Genomic DNA, 19941 nt, shown 5'->3' with positions numbered 1-19941 from the left:
ATAAAAATATGGATATTTAAGTTTCGAAATATTTTACCAGCTGTACTATATATAGTTAAGAGCTGTACTTCAGTAAAGTATTCCTAGAAGTATGTACTATAAGTGTGATATTATAAAAGTTTTAATTTCTTTAAAGAAAATTATTAAAGTTTTAGACAATTTATAAAACTTTGTCACTCACTATATCTTATGGTATGTGTTTACTAAAAATGTGGATATCCAAGTTTTAAAAATTTATATCAGCCTTACTGTATATAGTTAAGAGCTATAAATTTAGTATAATATTCATAAAAGTATATACTATTCCTACATATTTAGATTTCAATGTTTTCGAATAAATTATTAAAGCTTTTGAAAATTTGCAGAAATTTGTCACTCACAACTTTGTCCATAAGTATTAAATAAAAATATGGATATTTAAGTTTCGAAATATTTTACCAGCTGTACTATATATAGTTAAGAGCTATAATTTAGTATAATTATTCATAAAAGTATATACTATAGGTCTGCGTACTTAAATTTTAACGTTTTTTAACAAATATTAACATTTTTGGACATTTACAATATTTTGTCACTCACAATTAGACTGTAGACTTTAATTCAATATATTGATACTCAAGTTTTAAAAATATTCAAGCTGTACTATATATAGTTAAGAGCTGTAATTTTAGTATAGTATTCCTAAAAGTATATACTATAGGCCTGCATACTTGAATTTTGTTGTTTTGGAACAAATTATTAAAATTTTGGACAATTTACATATTTTGTCACTCACAACTTTATTCTATATTTTTAACTCTATACATGTATATGCCAGTTTCAAAATTTTATACCAGCTGTACTATAAATAGTTAAGAGCTATAATTTTAGTATATTATTCCTGAAAGTATAATACCATAAGTGTGCATACTTAACTTTTATTATTTTCGAACAAATTTTAAAATTTTTGGACAATTACAACAATTGTCACTCCCACCCCCGTCGCCTATGTGTTTACTAAAATGTGGATCCAAGTTTTTGGAAATATACCAGCTTACTATATATAGTTAAGGGCTGTAATTTCTCTCCACCGTACACAAACTTTTCATCTATTGTGCGACTTGAAAAAAAGTTCATAAAAATTCTTTCTGTGCCAGAATATCTATGTACTTATTTGTATGTATATTTGTATTTACCTTCTTTTGTATAAAACGTTTTGTAAGAGCTTTTGTCATCGTTTTAAGGTAAAACACAAAACATGTATGAATAAATAGTTAATAGCAAAATAAATTAAAAATAAACTGAATAGTATTTTTTTAAATCATATAAAAATTCTAAATTAATTTTATATTTCATTATATAAAAACGACACTAAATAACGAGCTAAATCCATAAATAAATTCCTAAATTTGCAATATCGAATTAAATTTATTTTAATTAGTAGAATTTATGGTTACGTAATAATCCCTTAATAAATTACAAGATGTATTATTAATTAACGATATTAATGACGCTTATAAATACGATAAATATATTTGTAACCAATGAAACCTACTACGATTTATATCAAATATTTTTAGGAATAATTAAAGTTTAAAATGTATATCACGTATCATAATTAAAAATTTATTTTAAATCAAATCTGTTTACAGTTTGTAAATATTTAAAATAAATATTGTAGTAATGAAAACACATATCGATAATTAATTTAATTAAAAGTTAAAATTCGTAATTATCGAAATTATGTGTTTAATTTTAATGAGAGGAATTATTGGCAGCGAAAATTGTGAAAATGTATGTCTATTTGCCGTGCGATCAGGCGTATTTTACTTATAAACAAGTAGGAAGAATGTAATTATAACAGAATCCTCGATTAATGTAAAATACGCCTGATCGTACAGCAAATATACAGACTTCTAACTTTTAATTTCACTTTAATTGTTATTACATACAACAAATCAAAACTTTTTTTTTAATTCTTAAAGATCAAAGAACAACTTATATACAAAAAATTAAATTAAATTAAATTAGAACATACTTAAAAAAAACTAGCTGTAAGTGGAATTCTGTCTTGAGCAATTATGGCATCGTGGCCTTAAGGCAAATTGCTGGATCTTCCGCACCGTAACAAAATGTTCGAGGAATTTAAATGTTTTCAAATAGATTATTATAAATATTGTAACATTGTCTAATATTTATAAGAATTATATAAACTGAATTGCAGAGTTGAAATTATTTGTAAAGTATATTAGAACTATAGTCCAAAATTAAAATAAAATCTGAAAATATTTTCGATATACAAAATACTAAAAAAAAAAAAAAAAAAAAAAAAAAAAAAATTGGAACAAAATTTTTTTTTTTCAAAATCAATTATTTTGTTTAGACAAGCAGAAAGTTCTTTGAATCATTTAAATCGGACGCTTAGTTCTCTCAAAAACTGCCATTTTTTACATATTTAGCTCCGTATCTTCGAAATGGCTGGGCCTGCCTCTGCCAAAAAGTAATAAACACTCCTCCCAATCATTACTAATTGAATGTTTTTTAGATCATTCAATCGGATACTCGGTTTCGCTCAAAAATTCGATTTCTATTTTCCTGCACTCTTTGCTCCGTATCTCCGAAACGGCTGGACCTGCCTTTGCCAAAAACTAACAGCTCTTTCCCTATCAATAGGAATCGAATGTTTTTTGAACCATTCAAATCGTTGATCCGTGCGCCCTAAACGTGACTGGAAATTTGTATCCATACATACATACACACACACACCATCCATTTTTTTGAGGTATGCCAAAATGTTCAGAAACCTTCAAAACGTCGAGAAATGTAAAAATTTTCATTCCGATTTTCGGCCCATTATAATAACTTACCCTACGGAAAGTTAAAAAAAAAAGACTCTACTGACGAGCAACTGCATTTACTAATTTATTGTGTTTCTTAATTGAATGTAAAGACAAAGGGACTCTACTGACGAGAAAAGCTCGATCAAATCAACTTATCAACTTGCAGAACAATGTACCCTAGAAATGTTGAGCAAAAGGGACTCTACTGACGAGCAAGTGGAATATTAATTGCAGAACAATTTGCATTAAAATTGTAAAGATAAAAAGACTCTACTGACAAGCAAGTGGTATAATAACTTGCAGATTAAATTTACACTAAAAATGTCAAGACAAAAGGGACTCTACTGACAGCAGTTTCAGTTTATTCTCAGAACTGTTATATCAAATTTTAGTTTGCTTGTCAGTAGAGTCACTTCTCTATTTCAAACAACTCGAGTATCATTTTGCTCGTCAGTAGAGTTTTTTCATTTCTTCCACAAGTCAAATTTCACTTTGCTCGTCAGTAGAGTCCGTTCTTGTCCTTGCTCGTCAGTAGATTCCCTTCTTTTTTCCTAATCGAGTCGAATTTTATTTGCTCTTCAGTAGAGACCTTTCTTTGTCTTTGCTCGTCAGTAGAGTCTTTTCTTTTTTCTAAACACGTCGAATTTTATTTTGCTCTCAGTAGAGACCCTTCTTTGTCTCTGCTCGTCGGTAGAGTCCCTTCTTTTTTCCTAAACACGTCGAATTTTATTTTGCTCTTCAGTAGAGACCTTTTTTTGTCTCTGCTCGCCAGTAGAGTCCTTTCTTCTCCTAAACGAGTCGAATTTTATTTTGCTCTTCAGTAGAGACCCTTCTTTGTCCTTGCTCGTCAGTAGAGTTCCTTCTTGTCTTTGCTCGTCGGTAGAATCCCTTTTTAACTTCTCGTAGGGTAAGTTATTGTAATGGGCCGAAAATCGGAATTAAAAATTTTTACATTTCTCGACGTTTTTTGAAGGTTTCTGAACGTTTTGGCATACCTCAGAAAAAATGGATGTGTGTGTGTGTGTGCGTGTGTGTGTGTATGTATGTATGGATACAAATTTTCGCCCACGTTTTCGGGCGTACGGATCAACCGATTTGAATGGTTTAAAAAACATTCGATTCCTATTGATAGGAGATGTGCTGATTAGTTTTTGCAAAGGCAGGTCCAGCAGTTTCGGAGATACGGAGCAAAGAGTGCAGAAAATGAAATCGAGATTCTGAGAGAACGGAGCATCCGATTTGAATGATCTAAAAAACTTTAATTAGTAATGATTGGGAGAAGGAGCTATTAGTTTTTCTCGCAAAGGCAGGCTCGGCCATTTCGGAGATACAGAGCTAAATGTACAAAAAATGGCAGTTTTTTGAGAGAACTAAGCTTCCGATTTAAATGATTCAAAGAACTTTCTGCTTGTCTTAACAAAATAATTGATTTTGGAAAAAAATTGTTCCATTTTTTTTTTTTTTTTTAAATTTTTTAAATTTTTTTAATACTGACTATAGTTCTAATATACTTTAAACAAATAATTTCAACTCTGCAATTCAGTTTATATAGTTCTTATAAATATTAGACAATGTTACAATATTTATAATAATCTATTTGAAAACATTCAATATTCCTCGAACATTTCGTTACGGTACGGGAAGTTCCAGCAATTTGCCTTAAGGCACGATGCCACCCACCCCACTTGTTAGTTATACAAATGCATGAAATTAAAAAAAAGTCATCATGACCTTCTGGTTTTACCTTTTTTCAAAAAGAATGTCAACTAGTGTTGCCACAGCACTCCCCTAAGTGGTAGAACAAAAGATACATCAAACTGAGCGCTGAAGTTCTGTACCAAATCTTTTTTTCTTTTATCCAGTTTGTCCGTCAGTAGAGTCCTATTTTTATCCTTATACATATAATATTATTCCATCCCCGGAGCAATTCCGGCAACAAATATCTCGCATTCGTTTCTCTTGGCGTCTCCACCGGCTCTACCGGCCAGGAGTAACATTTATTATTCAAAAGAGTCGGCGGGCATTTTGGGAAAACGGTTCGTTCTATAATATTTATAGGGTATTACTATTATTATTTATGTTTGTACGGAACACGAACAACGAACACAACGAGAACGCCCTTAGTCGTACTTTTATGACTGTACAGAGAAATGAGCCCTTTGATATAATAAACAGATATGGGTCGAGAGTAGAGATTTATAACATTCGAAAAGACGAAGAATTGTTGAATGAGTAATAACTCGAATCCGGTGAAGAGGTAAAAGATTTTATAAACGTTGTGGATGGTTTAAAAATATGTAGTTATTTTAAAAAGATTCTAGATTTTCTGAAAATTTAACTGAAGGGACTCTACTGACGAGCAAAAACAAAAAAAGGGACTCTACCGACAAGCAAAGACAAAGAAAGGACTCTACCGACAACCAAAGACAAAGAAGGGACTCTACCGACAAGCAGAGACAATGAAGGGACTCTACTGACGAGCAAAGACAAAGAAGGGACTCTACTGACGAGCAAAGAAAAAGAAGGAACTCTACTGACGAGCGAAGACAAAGAAAGGACTCTACTGACGAGCAAAGAGAAAGAAGAGACTCTACTGGCGAGCAAAATTTGACTTAGAAACAAGGCAAGAAGACTCTATTTGACAAGCAAGGTAAAACTCAACCTGTTTAGAACAAAAAAGGGACTCTACTGACGAGCTAAGAGAAATTTGACTTAAAAACAAAAATAGAACTCTACAAACAAACAAAATAACATTCAGCCTGTTCAAGAAAAAAAAGAGAGACTCTACTGACAAGCAAATTAAAATCTGACAAAAAAAATCAAAAACTATAGTTCATGGTTTTTTCCCAAAAAATCAAAGACTATAGTCCATAGTTTTAGCCCAATTTTTTTTTCCAAAAAATTAAAAAGGACTCTACTGAATAGCAAAATAAAATTCGGCTTGTTTACGAAGAAAGAAGGGACTCTAATGACGACCAAATTAAAATTTGACTTAAATAGAAAAAGTGAACTGTACTGACAAGCAAAATAAAATTCGGCTTCTTTAGGAAAAAGAGAAGAGACTCTACTGACGAGCAAATTGAAATTTGACTTAGAGATAAAAAGAAGACTCTACTGACGAGCAAAATGAAATTCGACTTGTTTAGGAAAATAATAAGGAACTCCACTGACGAGCAAAGTAAAACCTGACCAAGAAAACACAAAGACTATGATCCATGGTTTTTCCCCAAAAAATCAAAAACTATAGTTCATGGTTTTTGCTCAAAATATTCTTCCCCAAAAAATTAAAAGGGACTCTACTGAAGAGCAAAATAAAAGTTGGCTTGATTTGGAAAAAAGAAGAGACTCTACGGATGAGCAAAGTAAAATCTGACCAACAACTAAATTAACAAGGACTTTACTGACGAGAAAAAAAAATTTGGCTTTTTTAGGAAAAAATAAGGGACTCTACTGATGAACAAAGTAAAATATGATCAAAAACTAAATTAAAAATGACTCTACTGACGAGCAAAATAAAATTCGGCTTGTTTAAGGAAAAAAGGAGGGACTCTACTGACGAGCAAATTAAAATTTGACGTAAAAGAATAAGAGGACTCTACTGACGAGCAAAATAAAAGTGGACTTGTTTAGATGAAAAGAAGGAACTCTACTAACGAGTAAACTAAAAATTTACATAACAGTTATAAAAAGCTTCTGCAAAAAAATTGATAAAGCTCTGTACAGATCAGAGATATAGACTCTCAAGTACACCGACAAAAACCACAAAAAATTTCGTTAATAGAGTTCATTTTCTTTACATTTACGTCAAATCTAATTATTTCAGTTCATTATTATTTTTACTATAATATTTAATTCACTTAATTTATTTTCCGCACAATTTGCAAATTGCAAATGCAAATCTAATCAAAATGATATCGACACGTATGTGCTCTCAGTATCGATTATAACGATTCATCGACAAAGAAATTAATGCAAATAGGTTTTATTATCAATTTTAAAATGCAAATTATAAAATTCACACCACGTAATTGTAATTGCAATTGCCTAGAGGAAAAAACGAGATGAAAATGTTACATGAGAAACAAAATAAATGAAATTTTTAACAATTTAGTATGGTAAATTAATTAATAAAATTCTAGATTTTAATATTGTTAACTATCTGAACAATATTACTACACTAAACGTCAATATCTTTCAAATATATTATAATTATAATATATTATTTGAAATTAGCATTTAACGCGCGTTCTTCACACTCTAAGCATTCTGTTCAAAATTTACGTGCAGTAATTCTGAATCTGTCAAACGGACATTTTCATTATTTTGAATTTATATATAATAATGATATGAATATAAAAAAATTTTATCAACAAACATCATACTTCACTTCATGGAACATCCATACAAGTTATTAAAAAACAATAACTATAAAATATAATAGAATTGAAATTTGAATTTCAAATTTTAACGGTTAAAGCAAACGCACGAACTTCACACTCTAAGCATCCTGTTCAAAATTTACGTGCAGTAATTTTGATCCTGTCAAATTAATACACAATTTCATTATTTTTAAATTACATATATAATCTTGATTAATATTTTTGTCTAAGTTGATTTCCCCATTGGCAAAGAAAGCAAATACAATTAATAAAAAATGAAAATACATACTTTTACCGCCAAAATTTCTTAAATATATTGTTTACTTAAATCTTATCAAGATCATATATTTCTTGACAGATGTCCTGAAGATGGAACGTAAATAAATGATTTTTTAAAAAACTTTTTTGATTTTTATTACTTTTTGGATTATTTGTTCGAAGCTCTATGATAATAGTAATATAAGATAATAATAGATAAACACAATAAAGTTGAAATTTGAATTTCAAATCCCAACGGTTATTACAAAAGCGCAAACTTCACACTCAAAGCATTTTGTTCACGTTTAAAGTTTTCTTCGAGTAATTCAAGATCCAAACCAAGTAATTTAATTTTTTAAAGTAATTTATAAAAAATTTGGAAAAAAATATAAAGGTTATAATATAAGGTCGTAAAAGTTCATAAAAGGTCACTCTTTTGCATACTAAAATATTAATGTAGTTATTATTTCAAATAAAATTATAATGAAAACGATTTTAACTTATGATATTTAATACTAAAATTACAATATTGAATTTCATTAATTAAAAATAATAATTTTATTCGTACTAAATCTAGCTAATGATTACGTAACAATATTTTAATGAAATTCAAATTAATGAATATTCAAAAATTAAAATATATACATATGGATAATTAGATTTATGTAAACTAATTTAGTAATAGTAATTAATAAATATTAAATTTGGTTAATTTAAATAAAAAGAGATTTAATAACATCTGGAATAATTTATATTTTAATTGGCGATATAATATAATTAAATTTGTCATATTAATATAATTAATATGACAAAAATATTAATTATTTAAATAAATTTAATATGAAACACAAATGCACTTGCAACAAATGCAAATGCTTCACCGAAATAAAATCGTTTATGTGAAATATGAATATTGTTTCATAAATTTATATACATATATATATATATATATATATATATATATATATATATATATATATATACAAATATATAAATATTTATATGCAATTGCGATTAAAACCGTCAATTGCATATTAAATGGACTATTCGATCAAAAGATTATCTTTGGTATGATGTATATTGGAATTATCCAAATTGTTCGAAAGGATTATATGAAATAATTGCAATATTAATACCGCAATTTCAGTAATTGATATATTTATACCTATGTATAATATATATATATATATATATATATATATATATATATACATAAATATATAAATTTTCAACGCTGATTACTACTGAGGTTTATTAGTAGTATGAGTAATTTTGTTTGGTGGTTTTTAAAGTGTTCTAAAATTGTAATTATTAAAGTTAGATGAAAACTTTATATGAGAAATTTGTAAAGATTTTCACAAGTTTTATTTTTGCCTCACAAAGTTTTTTTGGTTTTGTAGAATTTTTTAAAGTTATTTAACAAAATGTGACAAACAACACATTTTCAACATAGAGTTTGAATAATATAGTTTAGTGGTTTCTAAAAAGTTGTAAAATTGTTATTAATAAAATTAGACAAAAAGTTTGTATGTGAAGATTGTTGTAGATTTTATAAGCTTCATTTTTGCCTCACAAAGTTTTTTTGATTTTATAGAAATTTTGGAAGTTATTTAACAAAATGTGGTGAAACACACATTTTTAACATATATTACTACAGAGATTTAGCAGCAGTTTTAATAATGTTGTTTGTTGGTGTTTAAAGTGTTATAAAATTGCTATTACTAAAGTTAGATTAAAAGTTTGTATGAAAAGTTTATTAAGAATTTTATTCATTTCATTTTTGTCTCACAAACTTTTTTTGATCTTGTATAAATTTTGAAAGTTATTTAACAAAATATTGTAAATTGTACTGAAACATTGGTTGATTTTATACGTGAGTTTGTTTCAACTGATACATCATTTTTACTAATTTATTAATCAAACTAATTTTTTATTTTAACTAATTTATTGTGTCATAAGTTGTGAATTTGTTTTGTAAATGTACAGACTATAAAAAACCATTTTTAAACGTGTTTTTATATCATTTTATAAACAACTTTTGACTTTATAAAATCCTTTGTTCACGTTTCCAGCTTTTTTACATAATCCTTAATAAGATTAAAAACGTAACCGGAAAAAAATATTTTGCACGGATATTTTAAATATGATGAAAATATTTAATATTATGGCAGTATAAAAGTAGATTATAAAATTTTGTTAAAAACATTATGAACCAAATTCAAAGTTTGAGGAAGTACTCTGAACTATTCAGATAAAAAGACACGACTTTTTTTTAGTTTTTCTCAAATGACTCAATAATTATAAAACTCATGCAAAAATGATATGAAAGAAAAATAAAGTCTATAAAATCCTTAATAACTTTTACAAATAAGGTATAGACATAATTTAATAATTTAAAATTTTACAATACTTTAAATACTAACAACTTGACTATTATCTGAAATATATGCTATAATGTTATCGATTTTTGTCAAATAACTCAGTAACTATAATAGATACATAAAAACACTATTAGACAGAAATAGAGACAATTAAATCCTTAAGAACTTTTCTAAACAAAGTATTCAATTATCTTCAATACAAAAAAATTTGCAATATTTTGAAAACCGCGCAACTAAAAATATTGAACGCTTAGACTAAATAACTAGTCAAACTGCTTTTAACGTAGACGCATTTTTGTAGTTTTTATCAAATCAATAATTATGGAATTTACAAAAAAGTAATATTAGACTAAAATAAAGCCTATAAAATTCTGAATAACTTTCTCATACACACTATTGACCTATCTTCAACGAAAATAAATATACAACATTTTAAAAACAAAGTAACAAACTATTCATTTCTCAGTCGAAAGTGATGTGACATTTAGTTAGAGCATTTTTCTAATTTATTTAAATAACTCAACAATTTCATAACATACCAAAAAATAGTATAAGACAAAAATGTAATTTATAACATCCTCAATAACTCTTCTAAACAACATATAAACACACATTCAATAATAACAATATTACAATATTTTAAAAACTTAGAACTTTACTAGCTGCTGAAATTTTATAAGGACATTTTCACAGTTTTTGTCAAATATCTCAACAATTATAAAACTTATACAAAAACTCTCTGAAGCAAAAAGAAAGCTAAATATTAAATAATTTTTTCAAACAAAGTATTGACCTAACTTCAATACAATCAATTCTACAAACTGCTTAATTGTACAGTATCAAATGTACTGCTTATAAAAAATTAGTAAATGCATTTTTTAGTTTTGGTCAAATAACTCAATAATTATGAGAACTACATAAAAATACTGTTAGACAAAAATAATTTCAATAGAAATTATAATTTTCCTACACAAGGTATTGACATACTTTCCACACAAATAATATTATAACACTTTAAAAACCGCGCGACCAAGTATTGAACGCTTAGTCAATCAAATAAAATGGTTTGGACAATTTCGTCAGCGCATTTTTCTAATTTTTATTCAATAACTCAAACTTATACAAAAACAGTTTTAAACGAAAATAAAGTATATAAAATTTTAAAAAACTTCTCTGAACAAACCTACTCTCTATCTCTTAACCTACTCAAACTCTATTACCTTGAACTGTCACCCTTTCTACCTACAAAGTATCCTTCCAATTAAACTGATTTGAACACTTTTTTTAGTTTTTATAAAATAACTCATTAATTTCAAAACTTACACAAAAACACTTTGCGACAAAAATAAAACCCACAAAATTTAAAAAAACTTTTCCTAACAATCCTACACTCTATCTCTTAACCTCCTCAAACCCTACCCACCTTGAATTTTCACCCTCCGGCCAATCAAACTCAATAATCTGCGCATTTTTTAGTCTTTATCAAATAACTCTTTAAATACAAAACCTACATAAAAACACTTCAAAACAAAACCAAAACCCACAAAATCCCCAAAAACTTTCCCAGAACAAACCCACCCTCTATCTCTCACCAAACTCTCTTTTTCCTCACCTGCAAAGCGTCCGGCCACTGGCAGCCTTCGCTCACTCCACCTCCAGTAACATTGGTGACCTTCTCGTCACTTCTATCGCTGCTTTCGGTGGCGATTATAATATTTTTCGAGCCCGTCAGGACGCCTCCACTATTTATGACCGATGTAGAAGTCGTTGTGGAGGGCACCAGGTCCGGACAAAGGGTTCTGGAGGCCGTGTTTTTGGCGTATTGGGCTATCTGGATGCTTATGCTGGTTCCGTGAGGGCATTTCAGGGTCACCATGTCGTCGCCGCACCCTGTTCGCTGGAAGGTTCTGAGGGTTCCTGAGAGCAGAGCTGGAAGAGGAGAGAAAATTAGTGAAATTGAATAAATGCAATATTGTAGTTGAAGAAAAATAATTTAAAGTAGTATTTTGTTTTTGAAGTAAAACTTTCTTAGGCGTGACTGAAGGGTAAATGTTCTACAATATGAAACTGATAATAGGATTCGGCTTTTATAAACTTTGATTCGATATTGGTCGTTAAATATGATTCAATTAATGACGAACAAATAAAAAACTTAACTTTAGTCAAAACCAAATTACATTAATTTTTTATACTGAAATTTTGTGTCATTTTTTTAAAAAATTAATAAATTTATTATTCTTCAAAATATTTTTATAAATATAAACATATGGGGTAATTCTGCCATGATGCAGTAGTTATCATAATATTCTTTCTTACTGTGTTTATATGTAAAATGCGCCTGATAGTACGGCAAACAATATACGATGTGATATACTCACAGCGTTCCCATGACTACACTATTTTATGAAGCTCTAAAACTTATAAACAATTATTTTAACTCATTTGGGCTCATTTACACACTTTTAAATTCATGTAGATTTATTTAAATTTACTTGAAATTATTTATACTCATTTAGACTCACTAATGCTTATTTATATTCATTTATATTGATTTATATTCATTTAAACTCACTTAGGCTCATTTAGACTCATTTACACTTATTTGGACTCATTTATGCTAAATTAAACACTTTTAGACTCAATGAGACAAGTGTAAATTCTCTCCAACTTATTTATACTCATTTACACTCACTTATGCTCATTTAAATTCATTTAAACTCACTTAGGCTCATTTAGACTCATTTACACTTATTTGGACTCACTTGGGCTCATTTACACTTATTTAGACGCATTTAGGATCAATTACACTCTTCTAGACTCATTTAAATCCATTTAAATTCACTTGAAATTATTCAATTTCATTTAGACTCACTAAGACTCATTTAGGCTCGTTTAGACTCACTTGTGTTTATTCATACTCACTTAAATTCATTAATATTTATTTAAACTCATTTAGGCTCAATTACTCACTTTTAGACTCATTTAAATCCATTTAAATTCACTTAAAATTATTTATACTCATTTAGACTCACTTATGCTCATTTTATTAATTTAAACTCACTTAGGCTCATTTACATTTACTAAGACTCATTTGGGCTCAATTTCTCACTTCTAGACTCATTTAGATCAGTGTAAATTCACTCCTACTTGTTTATACTCATTTAGACTCACTTATGCTCATTTAAACTCACTTAGACTCATTTAAACTCATTTACACTTATTTAGACTCATTTAGGCTCAATTACACTCATTTAGGTTCATTTAGATCCATTTAACTTTACTTGAAATTATTCAAACTCATTTAGACTCACTTGTATTTATTCATACTCACTTAGATTTTTTAATACTTATTTAAACTCATTTCGGCCCAATTACGATCATTTACACTTTTTTTCTTTCACTTATACTAATTTAGGTTTAATTGAATTTTTTTAGGCTCATTTAGACTCATATAAACCCATTTAAATCATTAACTTCTAAATATATTTAAACTAACTTAGACTCATTTAAACTCACTTAAACTCATTTACACTTATTTACACTCATTCAGAGTCATCTAGAATCATATAAACTGATTTACGGTTCGTACACAATCCCGAGGCGTTTTTGCAAAAGGCACGTCTTGCGTTTCGGAGGTATGGAGCGCACAGGGTGTAAAAACGGTTATGCAGTTTTTGAGAGAACGGATCATCCGATTAGATTAATTCAAACAAACTTTTGCTTGTGTAGACCGTGTGCAAAAAATGCTTTTACAGAAAATTTAGTTATTTTAAAAATTTTCAAAAAAATTCAAAAGTTCAAAATTTCGAAAGTTTTTATAATTTACAAAAAAATAAATGATATAGAAAAATTAAAAAAAAATATCACAAACTAAAAAACACAAAAATTTTAGATTTCGACATTTTCAAAAAAAAAATCGATTTTTTTTCAAAAATTCGAACTTATCAATTTTTTTCAACATTCATCAGTACAGTTCCTTTCCATCTCATTCTTTGTCTCACGAATCCATGTCTCCGATCCCTACTGATCACCGTGTCCAAAGACATTATTTTTCCTCCGGATTTTCCTCCGGAGATGGCATCCCAGTGCAAAATTTCCGGTTGTTGCATGTCGTGCAGCACACCGGAAATTCTCTATGACTTCATGAATGCAGTAAGACAATGCTGACAACATAAAAGGAGATTAAATAATAGATTAAGTAGCAGAAGATGACGACAGGGGCGCTGACGGCGGAGGAGGACGAGGAATGAGTTTTAAGATTGCAAAATTTATATTAACATTATTTTATTATAAGAGAAAAACAGGGTTGAAGTATTAGTGAGAGAGTTGGTGGTGCTTGAGTAATAATTTGATAGTAAAATTTAATAAACATGCAAAATAATGAAAAAAATTGTGTGATGACAATTTTGGTGACCAATGAATGAGGAACGTAAAAAAAATGGCAATTCTCTGACAATTTTTTTAATTTAAGACTTATGAAATTTTTTTTTATAAGTATGATATCGAGTTTAATTCGTTAGGGCGAGATAGAGAAATTTTACTACGTAGTGAGAAAAAGAGACAGAATAAAGGAATGAGAGAGATAGAGACGTGTCATGACGTCCTCAATAGACTCCTAAACTACTGAACCGATTTTAATTTTTTTTGGCTCAACGTATGCATTTATGTCCAACTTAGGTTACAGGCTATATAACATTTTTTAGTTCAAATTCAAAATATTAAAATTTTATTAAATTCAATTAATTTTGACAGTCAAAAGAGCGAGAAGGACGCATGATAGTACGTAGTGACAGAAAGAGACAGAGCTATAAGGGAATGAGAGAGATAGAAGTGTGTCATGACGTCCTCAATGTACTTCTAAACTACTGAACCGATTTTGAATTTCTTTGACTCACCGTATTTATTTGTATCTAACTTAGGTTACAGGCTATATTAAAAATTTTAGTTCAAATCAGAAGTATTAAAATTTTAGTAAATTCGATGAATTTTGACAGTTAAGAATTTTAAAAATGTATGAAATGACAGTTGTCAATGTTTCTGGAAACTTCGAGATAAATAGATTCATGATTCTCATTTCATATACAAGTTCCCAAGAATATAATAAACTATAATTTATAGTCGAAATTTTATATTAACCATAAATCAGACAACAATTTTTTAGTTTAAAAAATTAATTGTTTTTGGGGAATTCAAATAAAAACAAATTTATTCTAATGCAAATAAAGAAAAATATTATTGAACCAATGACAATTTTTATTATTAATATTTAATATTATTTATTAAATGAGATGAAACATACAAGGTTACTAAAATAATTTAATAAAAAAGTAGAAAAATTAGTAGGAGAGTTGGTGGTTGATGAGTAAAAATTTGGTATAAAATTTTAAATAAAGTGAACAGAATGTTTATTAATAATGAAAAGTAAAATATTCGATGTAAAAATACAGACAAGGGGATGAGATAAATGTTATTTCATCAACTTACCGTAGGGTTAGTTATTGTGATCGTTCAAAAATCGAAATTGAACATTTTTGCATATCTTTACGTTTCAGAAATTTCTGAACATATTGGCATACCTTAGATAAAATTGAAAGGAGTGTAAGTGTGGATGCAAATGTTCGTCGTCGATTTCGAACGTACGGATCAATCGATTTGAATGATTCAAAAAACATTCCATTCCTATTGAAGTAGTGATTAGTTTTAGGCAAAGGCAGGTCCAGCCGTTTCGGAGAAACGGAGCAAAAAGTGCAAAAAATAGAAATCGAGTTTTTGAGAGAAGTGAAGTATCCTTAAACTAGGAAAATTGCAACTCACACCTAATTATAAAATTCTAAAAAACAAATAAAATGTTACCCATGTTATTATATTTTCATAAGAATTTTTATCTGGAATGCGATCTCTATTGGAGTTAATATTAAGAGCTAAAACTTTTAGAGAATAGTTATTTATTAATTTGAACCGTTGGGAGCAAAGAAATTCTAAAATATCCATATTAAGGACCACCCTAATATATATATATATATATATATATATATATATATATATATATATATATACCATGTCCATTTTCGTTTCCGTTTTAATGGAACTAAAACAAAACCGCGTGCAGTAAATTAAAACCGAATTATCTGTCCTCGCAGCCTGACTACATGGCAACAACGACAACAGCAAAACAACTAAACTAGAAATAAAATAGAACAACTAAATAAAAATCGTACTACAGAAATGCAGACGAACGAATGAACGTACTAATCGAATTAACTTTTGACATATGCAAAAATATTTTCATCGACAAATCAAATTAAATTGAAACATTCACACAAACATTTATATTTTTGTTTGTTTGATAGAGAGCGACTCGCCCCCGAGGACGACATACGTTTCGGATTATGAAATTAATGTCATGGGCGGATATATGGATATATATATATATATATATATATATATATTTATATATATATATATATATATAATAATATATATATGTTTGCGCCAAATCCAAGCGTGCGATTTATGATACAAACAAAATAGAATCAATCAAAAATTATTAAAGTCAATTAATACGATACTTGCAACATTAAAACTGTTGTAAATACAGGTACAATTTGTCATTATATTAAAATATACACATAAGATTATAATATCCTTTAAACTCGGATCCTAACGACTTACTTCACATTAATGAAGGATATTAATTATTTTAAAATCTTTATTTCAAGGCCGGTAGTATGTTCGCGCCAAATCAAAAAGTGCGAATAATGATACAAACAAAATAGAATCAATCAAAAATTAACATAAAATAAAGTCAATCAATACGATATATATATATATATATATATATATATACTAGCTGACCCGGCAAACGTTGTTTTGCTAAGTAAGGTATATTCGAAACAATTTCTAGAGAATCAAAAATATTAATACTTTAAGTGTATAAGTATGTGTTGTTTGAATGCTGTCATTTTGAAATGAAGTATTATAAAAACAATAAACCCCATTAGTTTGTCTATATTTTATCAGTACAATCAAACTGGAAGATTTATACACTTTCTATAGGAAACATAGTATAATGCATCCACGTCTTTTTTGGTCTTTCGACTTATTGATCACGTTTCAAGGTTTTCAGATTCTTTTTGGAATCTGGATTTTGTGTATAATTGTGAATAATACTACTGAACTTATACAAAATTTTCAAATTTTTGCGAAGAGAGGTAGAAAATAAATATTTAAAATTCAAAAAAGTATTTCTTTTTTGACCTGCTTTTTGAAAAGTTTCAAGTAACATTCGGTGAATTAAAGTAAATTTAATATAAAGTATATATGTAGAGCAGGGCGAGGCACAAAGTTCCAATTTGACTTTGAGCAAATATAAACTATATTGTGAAAACCATAACAATTATATCACAACAAAGGACACATTTTTAACGAATAATTATCTGAGTTCAGTAAACTGCCTTCTACTTCATCATTGTAGAAATGTGCTTTTTTGATGTCTTTCAAAAATTTGTTATTTAGACCTTTTTACCCTATAGGCGTTTTTATAGTTTTGAAGGTATTTTACAAAATAATTACATTTTTAACTAATGCTTAAAAACTACCAACGGAAGAAAATACTTTTATTATGGATTCTCAAAGATTACCGTTTATTTCCCCCATTTCAAAGATTACCGTTTTCAAATCAAGGTTGTAGCTGGCTATACATCTTTTTTCCTCTACTTTCAAATATTGTTGTTAAACAATGCTTAACTTTACTGATTTTTGACACATCGGTGGTGGACCTTTTTAATCCCGGACCTTCATATATTACTATCTATTCTGCGATAAATTCTGGGAAATTATAACTGAAAAAATGTTATTCGACAAAGTGTCCATTTGATCGATACCAAATTTAGGTTCTGAATTTAAATAACATAAATAAAAAATAATATAACCTAGAAAATGTTTTATAAATTCCAATGAGTATATAATTAAACAAATGAGATCTTTCAGAGCACCGTGTTTGAGCAAAATATGCCAAAAAGTGCATTTTCATATTAACATTTCAAAAAAGTTTATATTTTGAGTTTCTAGTAACACTTGCGGCCCGTTTACTAACGTTTTTGTATATAAATAAAACTACAAACAAAACTACTTACTACAAATTTATCATAATTAAATAATATTCGCGTAAAACATCCTATTAAACGTAATTAAACATCATCTGTCAAAAACGATTGACATTTCACCGTCGATTGTTTTATTTAAATTACGCTTCTACAAAAATTTTCAAATTAAAAATGTAAAGTTTCTACGCGGATTTGAAATAATTTCTCACGTTTTGGACTTTCTCTGGATTGGCACGAATTTTTCAAGACTAAGACTGGCCAAATCGATTCAGCCGTTTTCGAGTTTTATTCGGACATTTGAAAAAGAGCTCCATTTTTATATATAAGATATAGAATAGAATAGAATAGAATAGAACTTTATTAAAATTCAATAGTTACAATTTAAGTCATTTACAATACATAATTATTCTAAAAATTCATTTATAAAATAATAGGGATTATTTAGTAAATAACTTTTAACAATATTTTTAAAGGTGAATCTTGTTTTGCATCTCCATCCATCAGGTAGCTTATTATAGATCTTGGCTTCCAATGTAGTTCTTAGCGATGATTTATATATATATATATATATATATATATATATATATATATATATATATATATATAGAAGAATATATATATATATATATATATATATATATATATATATATATTTCCATATATTTATTTAAACATATGTAATTCCATAATTACCAAATTGCATTAAGTACTTTAGTCAATGTCAATTAATTGCTAATTAGCACACTAATTATTATGCGTGTCACTAATTGCAATCGGATATTTTATTGGACGTAGTATTCCGGGGAATTCCGGGATGCAAAAGTTAATGCGATTTCGTTCGTCCGTTCGTCATTCGTTAATGTGACACGAATACAGTGGGGCGATCAGGCGTATTATTACATATTTATACATAAAAAAATCATTTGTCTACATGATTACAAAATTTGAGTGAACTAGTGGTGTATGGCATCATGTCTTAAGGCAAATTAGTAAGGAATATTAAATGTTTTCAAATAGATTATTATAAATACTGTAACATATATATGTTTACAGAAAAGTAAATAAACAAAACTTAATCAATCGAATTCGAAATAAAGAACATTTCTAATATTTATAAGAATTATATGAACTGAATAGCAAAGTTAAAATTATTCATTTAAAGTATATTTAGTGAGCCTTAACATTAATATATTATATTTCTACCATAAAAAGATTTAAATTATAAAAAAGTGTATTTGAAAAGATATATACAATGCAAAATCAACAAAACAGTAACATAATATACCTATTTTTTCCTTATTATGAACAAATTATAATGTCCGAGAAGTAATTTTGAAGTCATTTGACAAAAAGGGATAAAATGTACTTGATCCATATACTGCAAATGATCAAAAATCTAAAGTCCGAATTTCAACTACGAATTTTTCAAAATTTTAATATCCAAGTAGATATAACATTTTTCACTAGATTTTAGTGAATTTTATATAGTTTTTACTAATGTGACCAAATTATAATGTTCGAGAAGTAAATTAAAAGTTATTTGATAAAAAGTAAAAAAAATGTACTTAAATCAATAACTGCAAATTATCAAAATTTCAAAGTCCGAATTTCAACTACAAATTATTCAAAACTTTAATATCCAAGTAAATATAACAATTCTTACTGGAATTTAGTAAATTTTATATAGGTTTTACTAATGTAAATAATTTATAACGCACCAATTTTACAAAAAAAACGTGAAATAATTTAAAAAAAATTCAAAATTTACAAAAAAACGTGATTTTCCCGAAAATTTTTAAAGATATCACTGTTTTCTAAGTTTTCAGAAAAAGTTAAAAATTTGCAAAAAATTCTAAATATAAAAAAAATCCAATTTATCAAAAAAGTTAATTTATTTGAAAAATTTCAAAATTCTCAAAAGTCTAATTACAAGCTTGTAAAAATTTTAATTCTCGGTACGGGAAGTACCAGCAATTTGATTTTTCACAAAAATGTCAAA

General features: G+C 27.8%; 1 protein-coding gene across 1 annotated transcript in view; it reads right to left on the bottom strand.

The window, feature by feature from the left end:
* Positions 1–19941, bottom strand: part of LOC113378507 (L-rhamnose-binding lectin SML) — a gene marked incomplete in the record, with an annotated part of 244841 nt that overhangs the window by 68134 nt on the left and 156766 nt on the right. The window contains 1 exon segment of the mRNA XM_026619046.1: positions 11492–11766. Coding sequence (XP_026474831.1) covers positions 11492–11713 — 222 coding nt within the window.

This window comes from Ctenocephalides felis, unplaced genomic scaffold, assembly GCF_003426905.1.
Source record: "Ctenocephalides felis isolate EL2017-DRISC unplaced genomic scaffold, ASM342690v1 CF-g0.4_SCAFFOLD_01886, whole genome shotgun sequence".
Taxonomy (NCBI): Eukaryota; Metazoa; Arthropoda; class Insecta; order Siphonaptera; family Pulicidae; genus Ctenocephalides; species Ctenocephalides felis.
This window is presented reverse-complemented; position numbering and strand designations above follow the sequence as displayed.